Here is a 22,339-nt window from a genome sequence, read left to right as displayed (position 1 = left end):
TAGCTCAATACCTTCAAGCAAAATTCCCATCCCAAGCAATGTGTTTCAAAACCAAAATTCTACTTTCTTGTGTCAAAATCCAAAGCTTTAGAATCCATTCCTGTCACTTTGCATGTTAATCAGACTTACTCTGAAATGTTTTTCGATTTCATACACTTCAAATAACAGTCATTGCTTTACATCAGGTTCACATGTGCCATCTTTTTGCCAAACTGCCATCTCATCTCAGTGTAGTGAAGCAATACATTCTAAACTCTTGTAACTGAAAGCTTTGAGAGTTATATGTAAATTAATAGTGATAATATGGAAATGAGGATTTATTAAGCTACCTGCAGCAGACAAATATGACAACACACAATGAAATAAGCAGTTGTGGCCGGGACTAACAAGTAATTCCTAACATAATTCCAACACGGGTGAGTATAGGCTTCCATGGCCATTGCAGTATTCAATAACACTTTGCCATATACATGACCACATTGTCATGTTCTTGTACGGATCATTTCAGCCAATGGTGCAAATGTTCTACATCATCAGGGTGGTAAGTTTACTAAAAAGTACACCACCCTGAAGAAGGCTATTTACAATGCTGTCAATCAGAATTTATTTATTTATTGGAACAGCTAATAAGTTATGAATTTAATGGAGGAAAGGAGGCAGGGGTGAAACTGATATCATGAAAGAATCAGAGGCAATATTAGGCTAACATCTGATTAACTGTGACAGATTCAAAGGAACAAAGTTTGAATCAAATCACTGCCAGCCAACCATTTTGTGATACTATGCATTAAGCAACTATCTTCTACAGTCAATAAAATCAAATTAAAAAGCATTTTGTGCATTTTCACTTAATGTAAATTCATATTTAATTTCTGTGAAGACCTATAACTCATGAATCTATCAGTCTTCTGTACAACATATAACTGGACTCAATACTGAGTCCAGTTAATAGTAAATACTCAATATTGAGTGATGACAGGTAAGTCATCCTTGTATCACATAGAAAATTATGTAGGGAGAACGTACAAACCATTCTTAAAACTTTTATTTCACAGTAAGATATTACATACATGAGATTATGACATGATCAACAATATTATGTACATCATTTAAAATGACATTTCATCATTTTAACAAATTTGTAAATGCATCTGTATGTAGCTTTCCCCTCACTTGTTTTTTCCAAGCTCTGCGGCACGTTTTGTAGCAGCTTCAACAGCCTCCATTAAGGTGCTCCTGTAAACAGAACGTGTGTTAAAAATGTTTTCTCAGTACAACAAACCATTAAGTCACACAGTGAAGCTAAGAATGAATATTCCCACAAAACAGTTTTTTGTAAACACACACAACATGAAGGCAAGAGATACTCTATGCACAGAACTGTTCTCATTACGATACCTGTCCAACAAATGTGGCAACAAGTGATTATAATATTTTTAAAGGGGGAAAAATCTTTAATATCATGGTAATATTTTAGCATAGTGGGAGACTTTAGTTTCTCTTGGCATGTAAAATATTTTAAACAACTCATAACAATGCAGCCAGTTAATGTCTTTGTCAACTGCCAATATTTTCAAAGATGAACACGTCATCATTTGCAAGGCCCAAATCCAACAAGAGAGTGCTGTGCAAGGATATTTAAAACCCTCGGTACGAGGCTAGCTGGCCAGAAATCATAATATAGCATATGCCGAAAGACAACAAGCATGCCATAAACAAAGTGCCACCACACACCCAAAAATTGCCCATATCGGAAGTTAAGGATGACCCTGACCAAGGCAACATTCTGCAATAACAAATTTGCTCAGACATTTTAAGTGTGTGTAACTCTTGCACTCTGTACCCAGGTCTTCTCCAGTCCTGATGGGTTTGGCCAAAGTATGACATGCCGCAACTGCTTGGGATATGGCAAACCAAGGTCATCCTTTACAGACCCTGAAATGACCCTAATTTTAGATAGTTAAAAATGCACTTTACATCATTTTTCTGCAGAATACAACTGCCCTTGATGGAAATTCTATTGAAGTAGGACAAAACGGTAGCAGACTTACATAACATCTCATTATTTTCATCAGTCACCCAATATGTGGTTGGTCAATAGAGCACTGTGTGTGTGTGTGTGTGTGTGATATGTCTTACACTATAAACATTTTTGCAGAATGCAGACTTTCAATGTGTGAGATTATTTAGGTCTTGTGAAACAAGGTACAGTATACCCCTTCATGCTGAGTCAGATGGTGACAACTATCAGCCTGAAGACACAAAGTAGTACGAGTTAGCTTCCTAGAAATGGCATACCTTAATATACCATCAAATTTCCTTCTGATCAACATGTCAAGGAAAGGAAGGTGGCCATGAGTCCGATATTTTAGTTTGTTCTGATGCGGTCTCTCTCTTCACTCACTAAAAGTAACCTATTTCAACATGAATTGCCTACCACTTACTTTTAATCAATGACCAGTTTTATGAGCTGAAAGATGGAGTTTCAGTGGGGAGCACATTGTCACCTGCTATCAACTAACATTGTTATGGAAGACTTTGAGGAACATGCCCTGGAATCATTGCCATGAAACATGCATGCTTGTGTAACTACGTAGATGAAACTTTTGTAGTTTGCCTCATGGCAGTGATATTGAGAACAGTTTTTTAGAACACTTGAATTCAATCCAGCCAAATGTTTGTTTCACTATGGAGGTGAAAAAGGGCAGCTGATTTCCATTCCATGGTGCATTATCGGGAGAAAGGTTGATGGTACATTTCGACATGCTGTTTATAGAAAGCCAAATCTTATTTGTATCTTTAAGGTGACAGTTGTCACCATCTGGCTCGGCATGACAGGGACTTCATACCTCGTTTCATCTCATCTCAGGACCTGGAAGTTTGTCAGATGAGTCAGTCCATCTTGCCATCACTTTTCTCCAGAATGAAAACAGTGAAAGACGCATGTTGCGTGAATCACAAGGTGGCACTTAAGTCTATGGTCTCTTTGGCTTATGCATGTAGCATGTTCAACAGGATTGGTCATATTTTGTGGAAACTCCCTGTGAAAAGCATTTTTTGAACACCATCTTAGCTTACGGCCCTTTTAGAGTCTGTAAAGGTGGGTGTCTACCTTATTTCATGTAGTTGTGGTACATAATACGTTCATCAGATCATCATGTATAGAGCATGAGCATCACACACACTTACAACAGCCTAACAATTCTGCTGCTAAAGAACACTGAATGGGTAGCAATCATTCTTTGGAATGCGACAGCGATTCTGGTGTGCATTTCCAACTATCAAGCAGGCAGTTGAGACTGGGGTGTTTGCTTAAATTCTGTTTGGAATCCTGCTCTCTCCTTGGTCAAACAATAGAGGAATAGAGTTTATCATTGTTCACCTTTTGGTAACTAATATTCACTATAAACAACTACTGACATTGCCACATTTCATCGTGAAGTGGCACTAGTTGTTTATGATGTGTGTGTGGGCTTTCTGTAGATGCCATTATATTTTTCTTGGTCAGTGAAGCCCTGTCCAGGATTTAAACGTCTTTGCACAGCACTCTCTCATTGCATTTGTGCATTGTGAAAGACCAAGTGATCACCCATCGAAATATTGGCAATTGTCTAAGATATCACCCAGCTGCATCCCCGTAAGTTGTTTTAACATTTGCCAGCACGTTTTTACATCAGTATAAACTGTTTAGGTCATGCAACGCTTATCTAAACCTCTTTCAGAAGAGATGAGGGAGCACTGCAGAGAAATGCATGTCTGAAGAATTGAAATTCTTTTATTCCACTCCCTCTCCCTCTCCCTCCAAACTTCTCTCCCTATCCTTGCCTCAGTCTCAACCTCAACCTATACCTTCTCCCCCCCCTCCCTTCCACCAGTCATGTAAAAAAATTGAGAAACTTACCAGGTACAAAACTTTATTGTAAAATAAGAGATCACTGTAAGCACTGAGTTTGGTATCCATTGCTGAAAAAACACTGTAAATGCTAAAACAATAACAAACATACCAGAATCTTATGTGGCCTTATAAAGCATTTCTACTTAATAACACTACTCAACAGCCATTTTGCATCTGGGATGTGATACATCAACTAGTATGTATTTTGGTGTGTAGAATCCGAATATATCTTTCAAAATGTTCTAACATGTACCATTTTTGAGTTTTTAAAGGTTTTTTTTTATTTTTCATATTCAGTATTTTGCTTTTTGCTGTTCTTCTGTTTTGATGTTTAACTGTTCGTTTTCATTTGCAGAGGAGAGCTATAAGATCTACAAATCGTCAGTAAATGGTTGGTGTGGTAATCCAGTGGTGTGAAAGAGATCCTCAGTGAGTGTTTCCTGTGAAACATAGTGCAAACTTTTTGTGTTTAAAACTTACACTAAGAAAAATGGCAACTAGTAAATCTCATTGCTGTCTAAACCACCCCAACAATGTTTGTCATGTGTATGCGAAATTCACTCCAAAAGCCCAAATAAAAACAATCACTGATTTGAGTGAGAAGGCATATTGCCTGCATAACCTGTACTACAACCTTAACCGAGTCAATGAAAGGAAAACACCAAGTCATGCCATTCGCTATTCTGATAGTGTGGTGTGAACCTAATGACTGTTACTTCTGTCTTACAAATATTTTGGGACATTCGAGCAAAATTAGACATAAAATAAAGTATCCAAATGTATCTTCAGTGCATTTGGCTGTGCCCTATTATGAGGGACTGCCTGTTCCTGTCTGTAACTTGAAATCCACGGAACCAGACACGATGTTAAGTGAATCAGAAAGTGTTGAACATATAGAAGAGTACTGTCCTCAATATCCTGACACTTCGCCTCAGCTCTTTAATCAAAAGGAATTGAACAATTTGGTTCATGATCTATAACTTTCGAAACAGCAAGCTGAACTCTTGGGGTCGAGACTGCAACAACGGAACCTTCTAGCTCCAGCGACAAAAATTGCCTGTTTCAGATCAAGAGGTGCTTCCTTCGCTCAGTATTTCGATATGCAGAATTCAATGTGTGTAAGTAGAGTCTGATGATGCAGCTTGGTGTACAACATAATCCACAGGAGTGGTGACTATTTATTGACTCCAGTAAAACCAACTTGAAAGCAGTACTACTGCATAATGGCAATGCATTTCCATTGGTACCTTTGGCTTACACAGTAGAAATGAAAGAAATTTATGAAACCATGGCTTTCCTGCTAGAGGCAATCAAATATAAGGATCATGAATGGCAGCTTTGCTGTGATTTAAAAGTTGTTGCACTCCTTACAGGTTTACAGGCTGGATTCATGAAATACTGCTGCTTTTTTTGTCTTTGGGACAGCCGTGACACCAAGAACCACTATACAGTCAAGGAATGGCCTATAAGGAAGTCATATGTTCCTGGTAATGTAAATGTGAACAATACCCCCTTGGTTGAGCCCGATAAAATCATTTTGCCTCCCCTTCATATCAAAATGGTCCTTATCAAGAACTCCGTAAAAGCTCTGGATAGAGAAGGTGAGGCCATCAATCACTTAAAAGAAAAGTTTCCCAAAGTAAATGAGACAAAACTAAAGAGGTATATTTGTTGGACCACAGATAAGAAAATTTCTGAAAGATCCAACCTTTGATACCAAACTCACAGATATCGAATCAGCTAATTGGTCTTCTTTTAAAGCAATTGTGCCAGGCTTTTTGGGTAACAGAAAAGACAAAAACTATGTTACCATTGTGAATGAACTGGTGACAACTGTAAGAACATGGGGTGTAGAAGGTAGCTTAAAATTCACTTTTTACATTTTCACCTTGATTTCTTACCGGAAAATTTGGGAGCTGTAAGCAATGAGCATGGTGAACGCTTTCACCAAGACATTTTTACCATGTAACACCATTACCAAGGCCATTGGAATCCTTTGATGATGGGTGACTACTGCTGGGATCTTGTTAGGGAGAGTGATGAAATGGCAAACAAAAGAACAGCTCCGTCACCACATTTTTCAAAAACCAAAGACGATTAAAGGTGAAAATATCTTCTGAACTAATTTGGACTTTTTATTGGCATCATGTCCATATATACATACAAAACAGTATTTATTTCAAACATTCTGAATGTGTATTTTTGTTTGACTTACTTGTATCAATTTTCGATATTACCATTTTTTTATTCTGCTGTGTATCTAGGAAATGCGACATCACAGAGAAAAACTGATTTTACCAGTGTACTCAGCACCCCAAAATTAGGTAAATCCATCCATTTACAAACCAGATGCGGAAAAAAGTTTAAATTTGTTAATTAGTGTAATTCATGCCTTGTATATAATAGGACTAAAAACAAGAAGAAAAGAAAGCAACACAATTCTCTCCTACAGAAATCTTAGTACTAAATGGGAGAGTTTATGACTGATGAATTGATAATTTAAGTAAAATGTAGTAGTTGTGGTCTTCAGTCCTGAGACTGGTTTGATGCAGCTCTCCATGCTACTCTATCCTGTGCAAGCTTCTTCATCTCCCAGTACCTACTGCAGCCTACATTCTTCTGAACCTGCTTAGTGTATTCATCTCTTGGTCTCCCTCTATGATTTTTACCCTCCACGCTGCCCTCGAGTACTAAATTCGTGATCCCTTGATGCCTCAGAACATGTCCTACCAACCGATCCCTTCTTCTAGTCAAGTCGTGCCACAAATTTCTCTTCTTTCCAATTCTATTCAATACCTCCTCATTAGTTATGTGATCTACCCATCTAATCTTCAGCATTCTTCTGTAGCACCACATTTCGAAAGCTTCTATTCTCTTCCTGTCCAGACTATTTATCGTCCATGTTTCACTTCCATGCATGGCTACACTCCATACAAATATTTGCAGAAACGACTTCCTGACACTTAAATCTATACTCGATGTTAACAAATTTCTCTTCTTCAGAAACGCTTTCCTTGCCATTGCCAGTCTACAGTTTATATCCTCTCTACTTCGACCATCATCAGTTATTTTGCTCCCCAAATAGCAAAACTCCTTTACTACTTTAAGTGTCTCATTTCCTAATCTAATTCCCTCAACATCACCCGACTTAATTCGACTACATTCCATTATCCTCGTTTTGCTTTTGTTGATGTTCATCTTATATCCTCCTTTCAAGACACTGTCCATTCCGTTCAACTGCTCTTCGAAGTCCTTTGCTGTCTCTGATAGAATTACAATGTCATCGGCGAACCTCAAAGTTTTTATTTCTTCTCCATGGATTTTAATACCTACTCCGAACTTTTCTTTTGATTCCTTTACTGCTTGCTTAATATACTGATTGAATAGCATAGGGGAGAGGCTACAACCCGTCCCACTCCCTTCCCAACCACTGCTTCCCTTTCATGTCCCTCGACTCTTAAAACTGCCATCTGCTTACTGTACAAATTGTAAATAGCCTTTCGCTCCCAGTATTTTGCCACTGCCATCTTCAGAATTTGAAAGAGAGTATTCCAGTCAACATTATCAAAAGCTTTCTCTAAGTCTACAAATGCTAGAAACTAGGTTTGCCTTTCCTTAATCTTTCTTCTGAGATGTGTCGTAGGGCCAGTATTGCCTCACGTGTTCCAACACTTCTACGGAATCCAAACTTATCTTCCCCGAGGTCAGCTTCTACTAGTTTTTCCATTCGTCTGTAAAGAATTCGCGTTAGTATTTTGCAGCTGACTTATTAAACTGATAGTTCGGTAATTTTCACACATGTCAAACCTGCTTTCTTTGGGATTGGAATTATCGTATTCTTATTGAAGTCTGAGGGAATTTCGCCCGTCTCATACATCTCGCTCAACAGATGGTCGAGTTTTGTCAGGACTGGCTCTCCCAAGGCTGTCAGTAGCTCTAATGGAATGTTGTCTACTCCAGGGGCCTTATTTCAACTTAGGTCTTTCAATGCTCTGTCAAACTCTTCACGCAGTATCGTATCTCCCATTTCATCTTTATCTACATCCTCTCCCATTTCCATAATATTGTCCTCAAGAACATCGCCCCTGTATAGACCCTCTATATACTCCTTACACCTTTCTGCTTTCCCTTCTTTGCTTAGAACTGGGTTTCAATCTGAGCTCTTGATATTCATACAAGTGGTTCTCTTTTCTCCAAAGGTCTCTTTAATTTTCCTGTAGGCAGGATCTATCTTACCCCTAGTGAGACAAGCCTCTACAGCCTTACAGTTGTCCTCTAGCCATCCCCTGCTTAGCCATTTTGCACTTCCTGTCGATCTCATTTTTGAGACATTTGTATTCCTTTTCACCTGTTTCATTTACTGCAGTTTTATATTTTCTCCTTTCATCAATTAAATTCAATATTTCCTCTGTTACCCAAGGATTTCTACTAGCCCTCGTCTTTTTACCTACTTGATCCTCTGCTGCCTTCACTATTTCATTTCTCAAAGCTACCCATTCTTCTTCTACTGTATTTCTTTCCCCCATTCCTGTCAATTGTTCCCTTACGCTCTCCCTGAAACTCTGTACAACCTCTGGTTTAGTCAGTTTATCCAGGTCCCATCTCCTTAAATTCCCACCTTTTTGCAGTTTCTTCAGTTTTAATCTACAGTTCATAACCAATAGATTGTGGTCAGAGTCCACATCTGCCCCTGGAAATGTCTTACAATTTAAAACCTGGTTCCTAAATCTCTGTCTTACCATTATATAATCTATCTAAAACCTTCTAGTATCTACAGGGTTCTTCCATGTATACAACCTTCTTTCATGATTCTTGAACCAAGTGTTAGCTATGATCAAGTTATGCTCTGTGCAAAATTCTACCAGGCGGCTTCCTCTTTTATTTCTTAGCCCCATTCCATATTCACCTACTACGTTTCCTTCTCTTCCTTTTCTTACTGTCGAATTCCAGTCACCCATGACTATTAAATTTTCATCTCCCTTCACTACCTGAATAATTTCTTTTATTTCATCATACATTTCTTCAATTTCTTCATCATCTGCGGAGCTAGTTGGCATATAAACTTGTACTACTGTAGTAGGTATGGGCTTCGTATCTATCTTGGCCACAATAATTCATTCACTATGCTGATTGTAGTAGCTTACCTGCATTCCTATTGATTATTAAACCTACTCCTGCATTACTCCTATTTGATTTTGTGTATAACCCTGTAGACACCTGAGCAGAGTCTTGTTCCTCCCGCCACCGAACTTCACTAATTCCCACTATATCTAACTTTAACCTATCCATTTCCCTTTTTAAATTTTTTTACCTACCTGCTCAATTAAGGGATCTGACATTCCATGCTCCGATCCGTAGAACACCAGTTTTCTTTCTCCTGATAATGACGTCCTCTTGAGTAGTCCCCGGCCGGAGATCCGAATGGAGGACTATTTTACCTCCGGAATATTTTACCCAAGAGGACACCATCATCATTTAATCATACAGTAAAGCTGCATGCGCTCAGGAAAAATTACGGCTGTAGTTTCCCCTTGCTTTCAGCCGTTCGCAGTACCATAACAGGAAGATGAAGTCTGGTTTCAGACGAGAAAATCCTGGAAGGTTGTCAGTGGGAGGCTGGGTGGAAACATTCAAGTCACAAATGGAGAGAGGTCGGAGCTGTTTGAGAAAAGATTTTGTGTGTGCTTTTAGTAGATTGAGGATAGTATATTGAGAAGGTATAAATATTGAGATACCTTCCTCTATGATATTGGGGTGAAACACTTCATAAAGTAAAACTTGTCCTTTAACAACTGGAGCAACATTCACAGTATCACATGAGAAAGCTGCCAGTTACTTTTGTCGTATTCCTATCTGGAAGTATTTCTACCCAACACAGAATATATCACACCCATCCAAGCCCTTCAGGAAAGCCTTTCTTGCTGACTTACATCCTTATACACCTCTTTCACCTCCTGTAACATACACAGCTCTGTAACTCCCTCTTTTGGCTCCCAACACTGTCTTTCAACAATCTTTTGAAATTATGTGATTGATTTCATGATGCCATCAATTGCCATTCTCTTTATTTCACATATTATTGTGCAATATCAGCCTTAGGCCATTTTCAGGTATCTAAAATGGAAGCATTAACACTGGATACATTAGTGACACTTGTGATTTTGATGTAGGAACAAGTCTTATCTGTAAATATAATATCTTCCTTTATGGATGATTCTTTAGTAGTATGTCCTTGCTCATGTGACTGCATGTAATGCTCATGGAATATGTTGGGAGAGGTTTCTCACTATTTTAGGAGCACATTACTTTTGAGCAGTTGTTGCTGAGCTTTAAGATATATAAGGTCCATGTTTTAACGTACTTAACACTAGGAAGATTCTAATTATTTTACAGAAATTTGGTAATTAACCTACATATGCCTTTTTTCTCAATTATGTTTAATTATCATTCATCATTGGTGTAAATATGACTGTGGTAATTTCTTTGAAATAAATGCTAATTATTTGTTCTCTTATCGTGGTAGCATGTCATTTTTGAATAGCTGTTACAAAGATATTATATACAAAAAATCAATCCAGTACTCCAATGAAACAGTAATGCACTTGGTATATCTAGATATAGGACTTGTTCCTATGTCAAAATTAGAAGTGTCACTAATATATCCAACATATAATGCTTTTGTTTTTGATACTAAAAAATGGGCTAAAGCTGCAACTGTACAATCATACATGAAATAAAGACATTAGCAACTGGAGGTACCATGAAACCATTCACAAAATTCATCACAGTGGCAGACACTGTGGCACTGAAAATCTTCTGAAGCTTTGACCCCTACAGAAGTCTCAGTCTTTTTAATCCCAAATAAAGGTTTTGTTAGTTATTTGTATGTTGGATGGATTATAATTATATCTCTCACTGTAATGTGGAATAAGTCTGTCTTCCCAATTTCAGTACACTTTCCCAATAACAAATGGGCAAAATGTTGATTATTTACACAACTGTCTTAAGCAATTCTTTTTTACGTACTGTGTTTTATACTTCACTAATTGCACACTCCAAGAGATATTTGTCATGACATGTGATGGGAATAACAGAACTGATATAAGTCACTTGGTGTATGAATTTGAAGTGACCAATATTCACTTTTTTCAGGTCATTACCAACCTTATCCCAATGTACAATGTAGCATAAACTGATATCGTCACCATATTGTGTTGTCTTTGCTGTGCTAAATTTTGTTATGTGTGATGTTAACTCCACAGCTCAACTCTTATTAAGTCAGGCTATGTTGGCAGCAAAAGTGTCTTCAAGGAGTCTGCAAATAATATACTAAATATCTCTCTCTGTCTCCCTCTCACTCTCTATAGCAGGGGTAGACAGGGAAACGGATAGCAGGTAGAGATGGGGGAAGATGCTTGTAATGTCTGTGGGAGCATGCAGGGACATAGTGGGAACAGTGGAAAGCTAGGTGCAGCATTGGGAGTCTGTGTAGGGGGGGAGAGCAAAGGGGAGGGGAGAGAATTAGAGAAGGAGAAAGGACTATGACGATGCAGGTGCACTGTTGGGATATAAGGTGTTCGCAGGACTAGAGTGGAAGCAAGAAAAGTGATGCGCAGCTTGAGGATAGGAACTGGCAAAGGTTGAGACCATGGAGGTTACAGAAACAAAATTTATTGCCAAAGAAAGTGAATACCCCTGCTGCACACCCAAAAAAAAAAAAAAAAAAATTGCTGCTCACGCAGCCGCAGTTGGGCCATGGCACCCGATGGCAACAGTGTTTATGTGTTTGTCAATTATGCTTGTATGAATGTATGCGAGTTATTCTGCCTATGTCTGATGAAGGATTTAGTCAAATAGCTGAAAATATCTAGAAGTCTTTTTTTATTGTTCCTGTCTGCCATGTACTACCTCCTCTATATGTTGAGTAGCTAGCTATTCTTTTCATATTATTATTATTATTATTATTATTATTATTATTATTACATTCTGAATTTTCCATTGAGTGCATCCCGTGTGTGCGTGCATAAAGCTGCCAAGTAGGTGGTTAAAAATTTTTATGGCTGAATCCTTCATTTCTTTCTGGGCTACATTAAGGTAGCTGGCTATCATGTGCTCATGTGCTAGAGCACACTGTAAATATCACATTAAAATTATGTCATTCCTCTTTGAATGCAAATTGGAAATCACACTAAAATTACACCATTTCTCTTCAAAAATATGCAAATAAAATGGACAGTATGGTTTGCAGCTCTCTCTCCACAGTGATCAGAAACCAGTGTTGAATGCTGACGCGATGGTCAGCTGCACTATGCTCAACTCAGAGAAGAGAGACAGCAGTATTTCCAAGTGTGCATGCTCTGATGTGACGTTATCCCTTCTGGCACTACGAGTGAACCTTGCCCACAGCATAAGGTCAATACTTTTCTCTGAAACTGCATGTAATGTACAGTGCAAGTATAGAGAATGAGTAGTTTTGGAGGAGCAATGTTAAACAATTAACTGCAAAATTTAAATATGTTTAAACAGTTCAATTTATCATATAAAATTAATATCTTCACTTTAACAGTATTATGAAAAGGATAGCTGCTACCCACCACATAGCGGAGATGCTGAGTTGCAGATAGGCACAACAAAAAGACTGTCATAACATACACACACACACACACACACACACACACACACACACACACACACACAACAGTCTCTGGCTGCTAAGGCTAGACTGCGAGTAGCAGCACATAATGGGAGAAACAACTGGTTGGTGGTGGTGGTGGTGGTGGGGGGGGGGGGGGGGGGGTTAAGGAGAAGGCTGGGGCATGGAGGGGGAAGAATAGCAGGGTAGGGGTGGGAGATGGCAAACTGCTGCTTATGCGACCATACAGGGACGAGCAGGAGAGAGGCTAGGGCAGCTAGGTGCAGCCGGTTGGTTGGTTGGTTGGTTGGTTGGTTTGAAGAGAGAAAAGGGACCAAACTATCAGGTCATCAGTCCCTTGTTCCTAATAAAACAATGCCACAAGGGTGAGAAAAGAATGGACAAAACATATAACACAAAACGAAAAGAAAGGAAAAGCCACAAGAATGAAGGGAAGGCAACAAATACTAAAAGGAAAAAAAGAGGACAAGAAAACAAGGTACAAAGGATATGCCCTAAAACCTACATAGAAGTATAAAACCCACTCTCACAGATAAAATGTAAAATTAAAGCTGTGGTGGAGGCATTGTCGCTGAACACCGAAGTCAGGGTGCTGGGAAAGTTAAAAGTCTGCCGCAGAGCGGTTAAAAGTGGGCAGTCCAGCACGAGGTGGAAAGCTGGCATTTGAGAGCCACAGCGACACTGAGGTGGGTCCTCGCGATGGAGTAGGTAACCATGCGTTAGCCACGTATGGCCAATGTGGAGCTGGCAGAGGACAACTGATTCCCTGCAAGAGGCCTGCATGGAAGACTTCCACACATTCATAGTCTCCTGTAGGCTGCTAAGTGAGACAGTACACAGGAGAAATGACTCGCCAGGGATGAGGGGATGTGCTCAAGAGCACAAGATATGGCCGCCAGCTCGGCAGTGAAACCACTGCTGCCAACTGGCAAGGAGTGCTGCTCAACATGTCCTCCACGAACATACGCGAAGCCTGCGTGACCATCAACCACTGAGCCGTCGGTGTAAACCACTGCAGAGCCCCGGAACACGTCAAGAATCGAGAAGAAGTGACAGCGGAGAGTGGCGGGGTTAGAGTCCTTAGGGCCACACAAAAGGCTCAGACGAAGCTGCGGCTGAGGCGTACACCATGGAGGCATATGTGAACGGCCCCAATCTGGGCCGCCGATGCAGGAGATGGACGGCCTCGGGCGGGAAAAGGAGACGGTAAATCGGATGCTCAGGGGAACTACGAATGTGTGCTGCGTAACTGGTGAGCAGTTGTGCACGTCTGATCTGCAGTGGAGGGACACCAGCCTCCACCAGTACACTGGTCACCGGACTTGTCCTAAAAGCTCCTGTCACTAATCAAACCCCACAGTGGCGCACAGTGGTGGTAGGGTGTACAGGACAGACCTTGCATCTAGGTCTATTCTACATTGCCATGACAATCAACAAGCTGTCTTTCAGCATGAATAGCCACCAACGAACTGTGGCCAAGAAACAGCTGGACCACCCTGTTGCTGAGCCTGCTGCCCAACACAATGTTCTTCATTTCATTTCAATGACTGCTTCATGGCCTGTGTCATCTCGATCCTTCCCACCAAAACCAGCTTTTCTGAAATGTGTGTACTCTCCCTGCAATATATCCTACATTCCCATAACCTCCTAGCCTCAACCTTATCCATATGGCTCCTTCCCTGTTCCCACTCCAGCAATACACAGCCCTCTAGTCCACCAATGCACCCACAGTCTTGACTTCTCTCCATTTCCACCCTCCCCCCCCCCCCCCCCCCCGCACCAACTTCCGTATAACCTCCTGACTGCACCTAGCTGTCCTACCCTCTCTCCACCTCGTCCCTGTATGTCCAACAAGCAGCACTTTACCATCCTCCATCTCTACCCTGCTATCATTCCCCTCTCCGTCCCAGCCTCCTCCTCACTCCAACCACCCAGTTGCCTCTCCCATAATGTGCTGCAGCTCGCAGCCAGGCCTCAGCAGCCAGAGACTGGTCATGTGTGTGTGGGGAAGGGGGGGAGGGGGGCATGGTATGCATTGTCTATTTCTTATTTCTGACAAAGACTTTGTTGGCCAAGAGTGCACTTTCTGAGAATCTTTATGTTGTGCCTACATGCGATTTAGCATCTCTGCTATATGGTCGTTAGGAACTTAATATCATGTTCCTAACACTGTTATATTCCATATTGGATTTTCCATTGTCTGATATATTCAACTGAGTATGGTTACAGTTAAGTCAGACGGTTACAAGTCATTTCTCCTTCGAGTATTTCTGAATGATACTGTTGTTTTCAAACAAACAATAATTGCTAACAACGAACTTCATTAGGGAGAAAATGTACTGTAGCTGTTGTCAGTGTGCCCAACTGCTTAAAGAGATGCTTACAAGAGCTCCTGAAGTGGACACCTTATGTTAATCCTATTACATGCTTCTGTGCAACAAACATTTTTGCCTGCCCTCTCCTCTAAGCTGTGTTACCCCAGAACATTATGCCAAATGACATTAGTGAATGAAATTAGGAAAGGTAAGTCAATTGTTTGACATTTTCTTCTGAACTATCTCTTATTATTAATAACGTCAAAGTTGCAGACCTTAGACATTTAACAAGCTCTGTAACATGCAACTCCCAGTTCAGTTTCTTATCAGTAAAACACACACAAATTCAGAATATCAATTTCATTTATAAATTTACTTTCATGCATTGTTTCTAATAGTGTGGCCAGTTCTTGTGCAGTACAGAATTGCATGTCTTGTGTTTTAGTGTAGTTCAGTGCCAATTCATTCACAGAGAACCAGATATTAATTTTCATCAGACTTTGCTTAATGAACCCCCGTGTCAGGGCAGTTAATTAGATATACAATTTATTCTTGGTCTTCTAGATCAAAATAGGAGTTTTCAAAGGACCTCACATTTATATCCTTTTATGTGGTGAATGATTTACCAAGAAGACTAATTCACTAACAAGGACAATGGAACGAAGATTTCTTTTAAAGAAGTTAGGAAGAACTTTGTTGGTATAAAAATGTAGCCAACTATGCGTATTTGACTGTAAGAATGATGGCTTTCCACAATCTTTGGATTGCACAGGTGTGATTATATACTTTCTCAACAGTACTCTGGTTCAGCTCCTGGCTACACTGAAGCCATTTCTTTGAAAAAAAGAGTATTACATTAAGAGCTTCATATTGTGGAACTCATTATCAAGGATAATGAAACAAGAATATATTGGATGACTACTATTGATGCATGAAAATAAAACTACCCTGAACAAGATCACAAACATAAAAGCTGGAAATGTAAATTTTTACATGGACAGTATATCTGCACATCATTTATAATCACATTTTCTTCTCATTGCCTTCATTATGTTTATATTAATTTCCTATTGCTGTTCTGACTACAAGAAAATACAGATAATAACAGACACATCTTATTACTGCAAGAATACCAGTAAAGGAAAACACTCGTCACGGAGTGGCTGCACTATTAGTCTGAGACACACAGGCTGAATATCAAGATCTGACTGGTGGCAAGGTTGGTGAGGCATGATTCTATAAGCTATCGGCCAGCCAGTAGATTGCACTATGGAGATGCCTTGCACGCATTTGAGAGTGAAGGCCCCTGCGATATCCATGGCATGCCATACCACTGTACTGTGCACCCAGGTTGTGGGTGTGGAATCTTACGTGGGTCACTACAATTGTAATAAATAAATCTTTCATACTCCAAACAAGTTTCTTCCATGTGTCCTCGTTTATTACGACAGAACTGATTATTTTTTAAATAAAGGAAGGAAACCTCTTATGTGCTGATGGTATTATAGTCAGTCTGTCAAACAATTACCACAGTGGGGGAATATCTGAGGTTGTATTGCAAACAAACAACAGATTGTGCCAAAATTGACTCCAGATATTTCATGTCTTGAACCAGTTCACAACAACTAGTTCATAACAGGTGTACGGAATCAACATCAAACTTTTCTTCCCAAGTGTTACCCATTCATTTAGTTATTTCTGTACTGATACAGCTAACAGCTAACAAGCATTTCCAACATTAGCTACTACTGTATAATAAGTGATTGTATTGCCAATATGATAATACACTCCTGGAAATTGAAATAAGAACACCGTGAATTCATTGTCCCAGGAAGGGGAAACTTTACTGACACATTCCTGGGGTCAGATACATCACATGATCACACTGACAGAACCACAGGCACATAGACACAGGCAACAGAGCATGCACAATGTCGGCACTAGTACAGTGTATATCCACCTTTCGCAGCAATGCAGGCTGCTATTCTCCCATGGAGAGGATCGTAGAGATGCTGGATGTAGTCCTGTGGAACGGCTTGCCATGCCATTTCCACCTGGCGCCTCAGTTGGACCAGCGTTCGTGCTGGACGTGCAGACCGCGTGAGACGACGCTTCATCCAGTCCCAAACATGCTCAATGGGGGACAGATCCGGAGATCTTGCTGGCCAGGGTAGTTGACTTACACCTTCTAGAGCACGTTGGGTGGCACGGGATACATGCGGACGTGCATTGTCCTGTTGGAACAGCAAGTTCCCTTGCCGGTCTAGGAATGGTAGAACGATGGGTTCGATGACGGTTTGGATGTACCGTGCACTATTCAGTGTCCCCTCGACGATCACCAGTGGTGTACGGCCAGTGTAGGAGATCGCTCCCCACACCATGATGCCGGGTGTTGGCCCTGTGTGCCTTGGTCGTATGCAGTCCTGATTGTGGCGCTCACCTGCACGGCGCCAAACACGCATACGACCATCATTGGCACCAAGGCAGAAGCGACTCTCATCGCTGAAGACGACACGTCTCCATTCGTCCCTCCATTCACGCCTGTCGCGACACCACTGGAGGCGGGCTGCACGATGTTGGGGCGTGAGCGGAAGACGGCCTAACGGTGTGCGCGACCGTAGCCCAGCTTCATGGAGACGGTTGGGAATGGTCCTCGCCGATACCCCAGGAGCAACAGTGTCACTAATTTGCTGGGAAGTGGCGGTGCGGTCCCCTACGGCACTGCGTAGGATCCTACGGTCTTGGCGTGCATCCGTGCGTCGCTGCGGTCCGGTCCCAGGTCGACGGGCACGTGCACCTTCCGCTGACCACTGGCGACAACATCGATGTACTGTGGAGACCTCACGCCCCACGTGTTGAGCAATTCGGCGGTACGTCCACCCGGCCTCCCGCATGCCCACTATACGCCCTCGCTCAAAGTCCGTCAACTGCACATACGGTTCACGTCCACGCTGTCGCGGCATGCTACCAATGTTAAAGACTGCGATGGAGCTCCGTATGCCACGGCAAACTGGCTGACACTGACGGCGGCGGTGCACAAATGCTGCGCAGCTAGCGCCATTCGACGGCCAACACCGCGGTTCCTGGTGTGTCCGCTGTGCCGTGCGTGTGATCATTGCTTGTACAGCCCTCTCGCAGTGTCCGGAGCAAGTATGGTGGGTCTGACACACCGGTGTCAATGTGTTCTTTTTTCCATTTCCAGGAGTGTATATTAAACTGTATTACATGAAAGATATTTTGAAATTTGTTTGTTCTCTTACTGATGTTTGAAGTACCTGCATCATCCACATGAGAAGCTGCTAGAGGAGTTGTCTAGACTTTTTTGAAACTGGGTAAGTAATATACAAGTCAGATTATGCCCCATTAGATCAATTTCCTCTCTCTCTCTCTCTCTCTCTCTCTCTCTCTCTCTCTCTCTCTCTCTCTCTACTGTTCAACATACCTGACACCTCCCTTCTCCAATGCATGGATACCACAGATTGTAGTACCTCCAGGTGAGCACACTTCATCTTTCAACTGCCCTGGATGCTTCCCTGTCTCTAGCACCATTTTTGCAGCACCTAGCACAGTCTGAGAAGCAAACTGTGTTGCCATAGCTCGAGGAACACCCATCTTCACTGCACCATCAGACAATGCTTCAATAATGAGGTACACCTATTAAAAATGAAAGCCTTAGTATGTGGTAACATGTAAAAAATAGACATCAATAACTTTCATGAAACAACTATTATAATGACAATCCAAGCAAATATTTACACCCTAGTATTAAGAAACAATGACAGTGACTAAGCTATTTACTTAAAGCTGGCACCATGTAGGGGCATAGGTGTGTGTGTGTGTGTGTGTGTGTGTGTGTGTGTGTGTGTGTGTGTGTGTGTCAGCTTGCACACGGGTGTGTGCACTGTAGCTCGTCAAAGGATAACTCCAAACCTAGCACATTTTCCTTCTTTTGTATGTGCCTTTCGATGACTTGACATAACTGCTTCTCACTGAAAGATCTCTTTTAGTCATTTTTTAAAGTATTTACTTGAAGTAAAAGGTTTATGTAAACGTTAACAACTTTTTAGCAATTTAGTATTATTTTGTGAAGCACCACAAGTAACCCAAAAGCTAACAAAAGCTGTGCACTCTGCTCCGCTAAAGAAATTGAGTCCTCACTAATCGAAGCTGTAATCTACTGACATTGGCACTCACAACTGAATTAGTGCTGCAGAAAAATATATATAAACTTACAAAAATATTAATTTGTTATTCTCCATAATTTAAGGAAAATCTGCTTGTTTTATGAACAATCAATTTTGTAAGGTAATAAAAACAATGCATTATCACAAATACTTACAAATTTTTAAATATATTTAATTAGTGACTGATCCAGGAAAAACCTTGGATACTGAAAGTACTGAAGCACTGCATAAGAAATGGGAAAAAGCTGCAGCTGTTCTTTTTGCGAGTTTGAATGAATGAAAAGATGATTGGTGAAATGAGAACTTCCTTCTGACATGCTCTTCTTAATTAACATAAGTCTCTTCTGTAGGAAGAAAGTGTATAAACATGTTATGTTGCTGGGTAAATTTCAAAATATAGGAGAATCTTCACAGTGTTTGTATACTTGTTTTTTTAAATGTCATGATCAATGTCTTGTTCTGAAGTTAATAAATTTGCACAGCTAACAAACTTTTCAGTTGCCAAATGAATTGAGAGCTTTATTAGCTTGGCATTTGCCAAGAAAGAAATATGAATGTAATCCACCATCACGCTATTTCACTACTAACATTATACAGATATATGAGATACACAAATCCTATCTCACTACCAACATTATGCGATATACAAGATGCGCAATGCCGAGATTATTTCTCACACAATTGTTACTAACATAGTTGCACCAGCAACAGCAGCCTACTCTCTAAGCACTTACCAATGCTAAACATCATCACAGGGCAACGCAAGTGTGGTACACAGAATGCTATGAATATTAGAGATCAAGAGCCGCAGTGTTGATCCACAGCAACAGCTTTAAATCAATAACTTATGTTAAATTTTAATGTGACCTCTCTATACAGGTGTTTCTAGATTCTTTGGAAAGGAATGTGGTTTGGTGTAACAGTTGGCCTGACACTGAAAGTATCTCCTGTAATATAAAAATATGCGCTTACTATTCAACATAGCCTCCTTTTATGTCAGTGTACATCATCCACCATTTTTTCCCAGAGGATAAATTCCCTCCATGAAGTACAATTATGGAAGACGTGCAAAATGCTGATCCATGACTGCCATAATCTCTTCAATAAACTAACAAATTTTCAAAGAAAAATTACTACAGATGCAGCAATAGATGGAAAAGAAAGTGTCAGCTCTGGAAAATAGGCTGGACAATCTGCAGCATGTCAATGGTGCTAGAAATATTACTGCCACATAGTTAGTGGTCTGCTGTTGATACAGCTTAATGCACTGATTTCTCAAATACTTAAAATAAATTTGTACTACAGACAATTTAATGAGCTGTATCTATGAATTTCAAATGAGTGATATCTGGAAATTGCCCTTATGTATGCTTACAGTATAATGCCAGCTGATGTAATACCTGACATGGAGCAAATAAATGTAATGTAATTGGATGGATAAAAAAATCTACTCACCAAGTGGCAGCAGAACACAACACACCCGCGCGCACGCACGTGCACGCACACACACACACACACACACACACACACACACACACACACACACAGACAGAGGTTTAACTTATGCAAGGTTCTTGGAGCCTGTGTGTGTTGAAGCAAGCTGGGATATTTTTACTTCCCCTCTTGTTTTTCCATCTGCCTCCTTAAAATTCATTTTTTCATGTCCGACTAATTACCTTTAACATAAGTGAGTATAATCTGTATTTTCATAAATATAAGAGAAAAGTTGTCCCTCAGTTTTAAAGAATTTAACACCAGATTTAATTTTGTGCTTAGTTTTTTGGTATGTAATTGATTTTCTAATTTATTTTGACTGTGCCTAGTTAGTAACTTTTGTTATAAGGTGTAATCAGTGATTGTTTTTTTTTTTAACTTACATTATATTGTTGATGTATAAACAAATATAAATTCTGTACTAATTATAAGCATTTGGGGGAACAACTAATAGTAACCTTAAAGGATCTATTTGGCTCTATTCGAAAACATGTTAGAAAAACCAGTCCTTCATTAATTCCAAAGTAATTAACAGTTATCAAAAGTATTGTTTACATAACTATATATGTTAATTTCATCATTTAAATAAATAATTCGGCCTAAGCCTTGTAATAGAAGAAACTTTTAAAAGGAACAAATTTTTTGATGTATGCAGTTAATTTAATGAGTTAAGTTTTAATTGTAGTTTCTGTAAATTTAACTATTATTGTGAGGATACATAAGGGCCCGATTTTTGGTCCAGAGACAATCAGTCCACAGCCGAGTTTCAGACATAAAACCTTTGTTGATTAGAACAACACCAATGCTTCTACTTAACTGTGAAATAAGTGTTACACAATTAGGCCATGGGTTAAAACAATGGCAGTGTCTGCTCCATACGTACCTTTCTATTCTTCAAGAACTGTGAACTTTGGCGGTTAGGTTTTTACTGCTCATAGATGTTCAATAGTAAATATTGTAGCAGTATGTGGATGACTGCCTGAAAGCTATTAATGAGGCTTCTGGCACTGGCACTGGCACTGGGACTGGCACTGGCACTGGCCATATAACTGTGTAATATTGGAGGGCTGTGAATAGTGAAAGAAAAAGACTGAAATGCAACTGTGCATCTGCCAGCTACATTATTTAAAGTAGACAGTAATTGCCCTTCCTCAACCCATTTGTCAGCCAGAAAGTACGTCAACGCCGAGGACAAACAAACTAAGAGACAAAGCAGGCGAACATTGTCACAATATATAATAGTTGTGGCCTGCACTAACAAATCTTGGCTAGCACAGAAGAGTTAATTTAAGTATCAATGGTACCATAAAAAATTGTTTGCCATTTGCAGTACAGTTTCATAGATATGGAAACAATATTCCTCTTGTCAAAGATGACTGCACAAGATTAACTCATGAAATTTCTTTATCTACATTTAGTTAATACAAAAATATTAATTAATATGAAAAACATTATAATGTAACTGGACAGAAAAAAATGTACTCCCTAAGCAGTGGCAGGAGAACTCACACATTCCTTCTCATCCCGTCTGATAAGTCTCCTCAGACCCAGGGTTCTGGGTGACTTTTTTTGAACTCTACCTCTTTTCCTAAACCTCCCCAGTCCTTTTCCTTCACTCCTCTTCATTCCCCTTCAACTCTTCTGCTGGAAGGAGGAGCGACAGGCTCCAATAGCTTACAGGATAAAACATTTCTTTATATGTGTGTTCTCCTGTCACCACTTTGTGAGTAGATCTTTTTTTATCTACCCAGTTACATTATATTGTCAAAAACTGATTACTTTTGTTCAAATAGATTAT

The 22,339-nt window shown here is 40.1% G+C and overlaps 1 protein-coding gene across 1 annotated transcript in view; it reads right to left on the bottom strand.

Annotated features, from left to right (window-relative positions):
* Positions 1-1,023: 1,023 nt before the first annotated feature.
* Positions 1,024-22,339, bottom strand: part of LOC126186493 (uncharacterized) — a 77,621-nt gene continuing 56,305 nt past the window's right edge. Inside the window, exons 6-7 of the mRNA XM_049928213.1 lie at positions 18,306-18,517; positions 1,024-1,236 (exon numbers count right to left, since the gene is read on the bottom strand). Coding sequence (XP_049784170.1) covers positions 1,170-1,236; positions 18,306-18,517 — 279 coding nt within the window. The 3' untranslated portion in view covers positions 1,024-1,169. The remainder of the gene's footprint in view (positions 1,237-18,305; positions 18,518-22,339) is intronic.

Source organism: Schistocerca cancellata, chromosome 1 (genome assembly GCF_023864275.1).
Source record: "Schistocerca cancellata isolate TAMUIC-IGC-003103 chromosome 1, iqSchCanc2.1, whole genome shotgun sequence".
NCBI classification, from domain to species: Eukaryota; Metazoa; Arthropoda; class Insecta; order Orthoptera; family Acrididae; genus Schistocerca; species Schistocerca cancellata.
The sequence above is the reverse complement of the archived record's forward strand: the minus strand, read 5'-3'. Positions and strand labels throughout refer to the sequence as shown.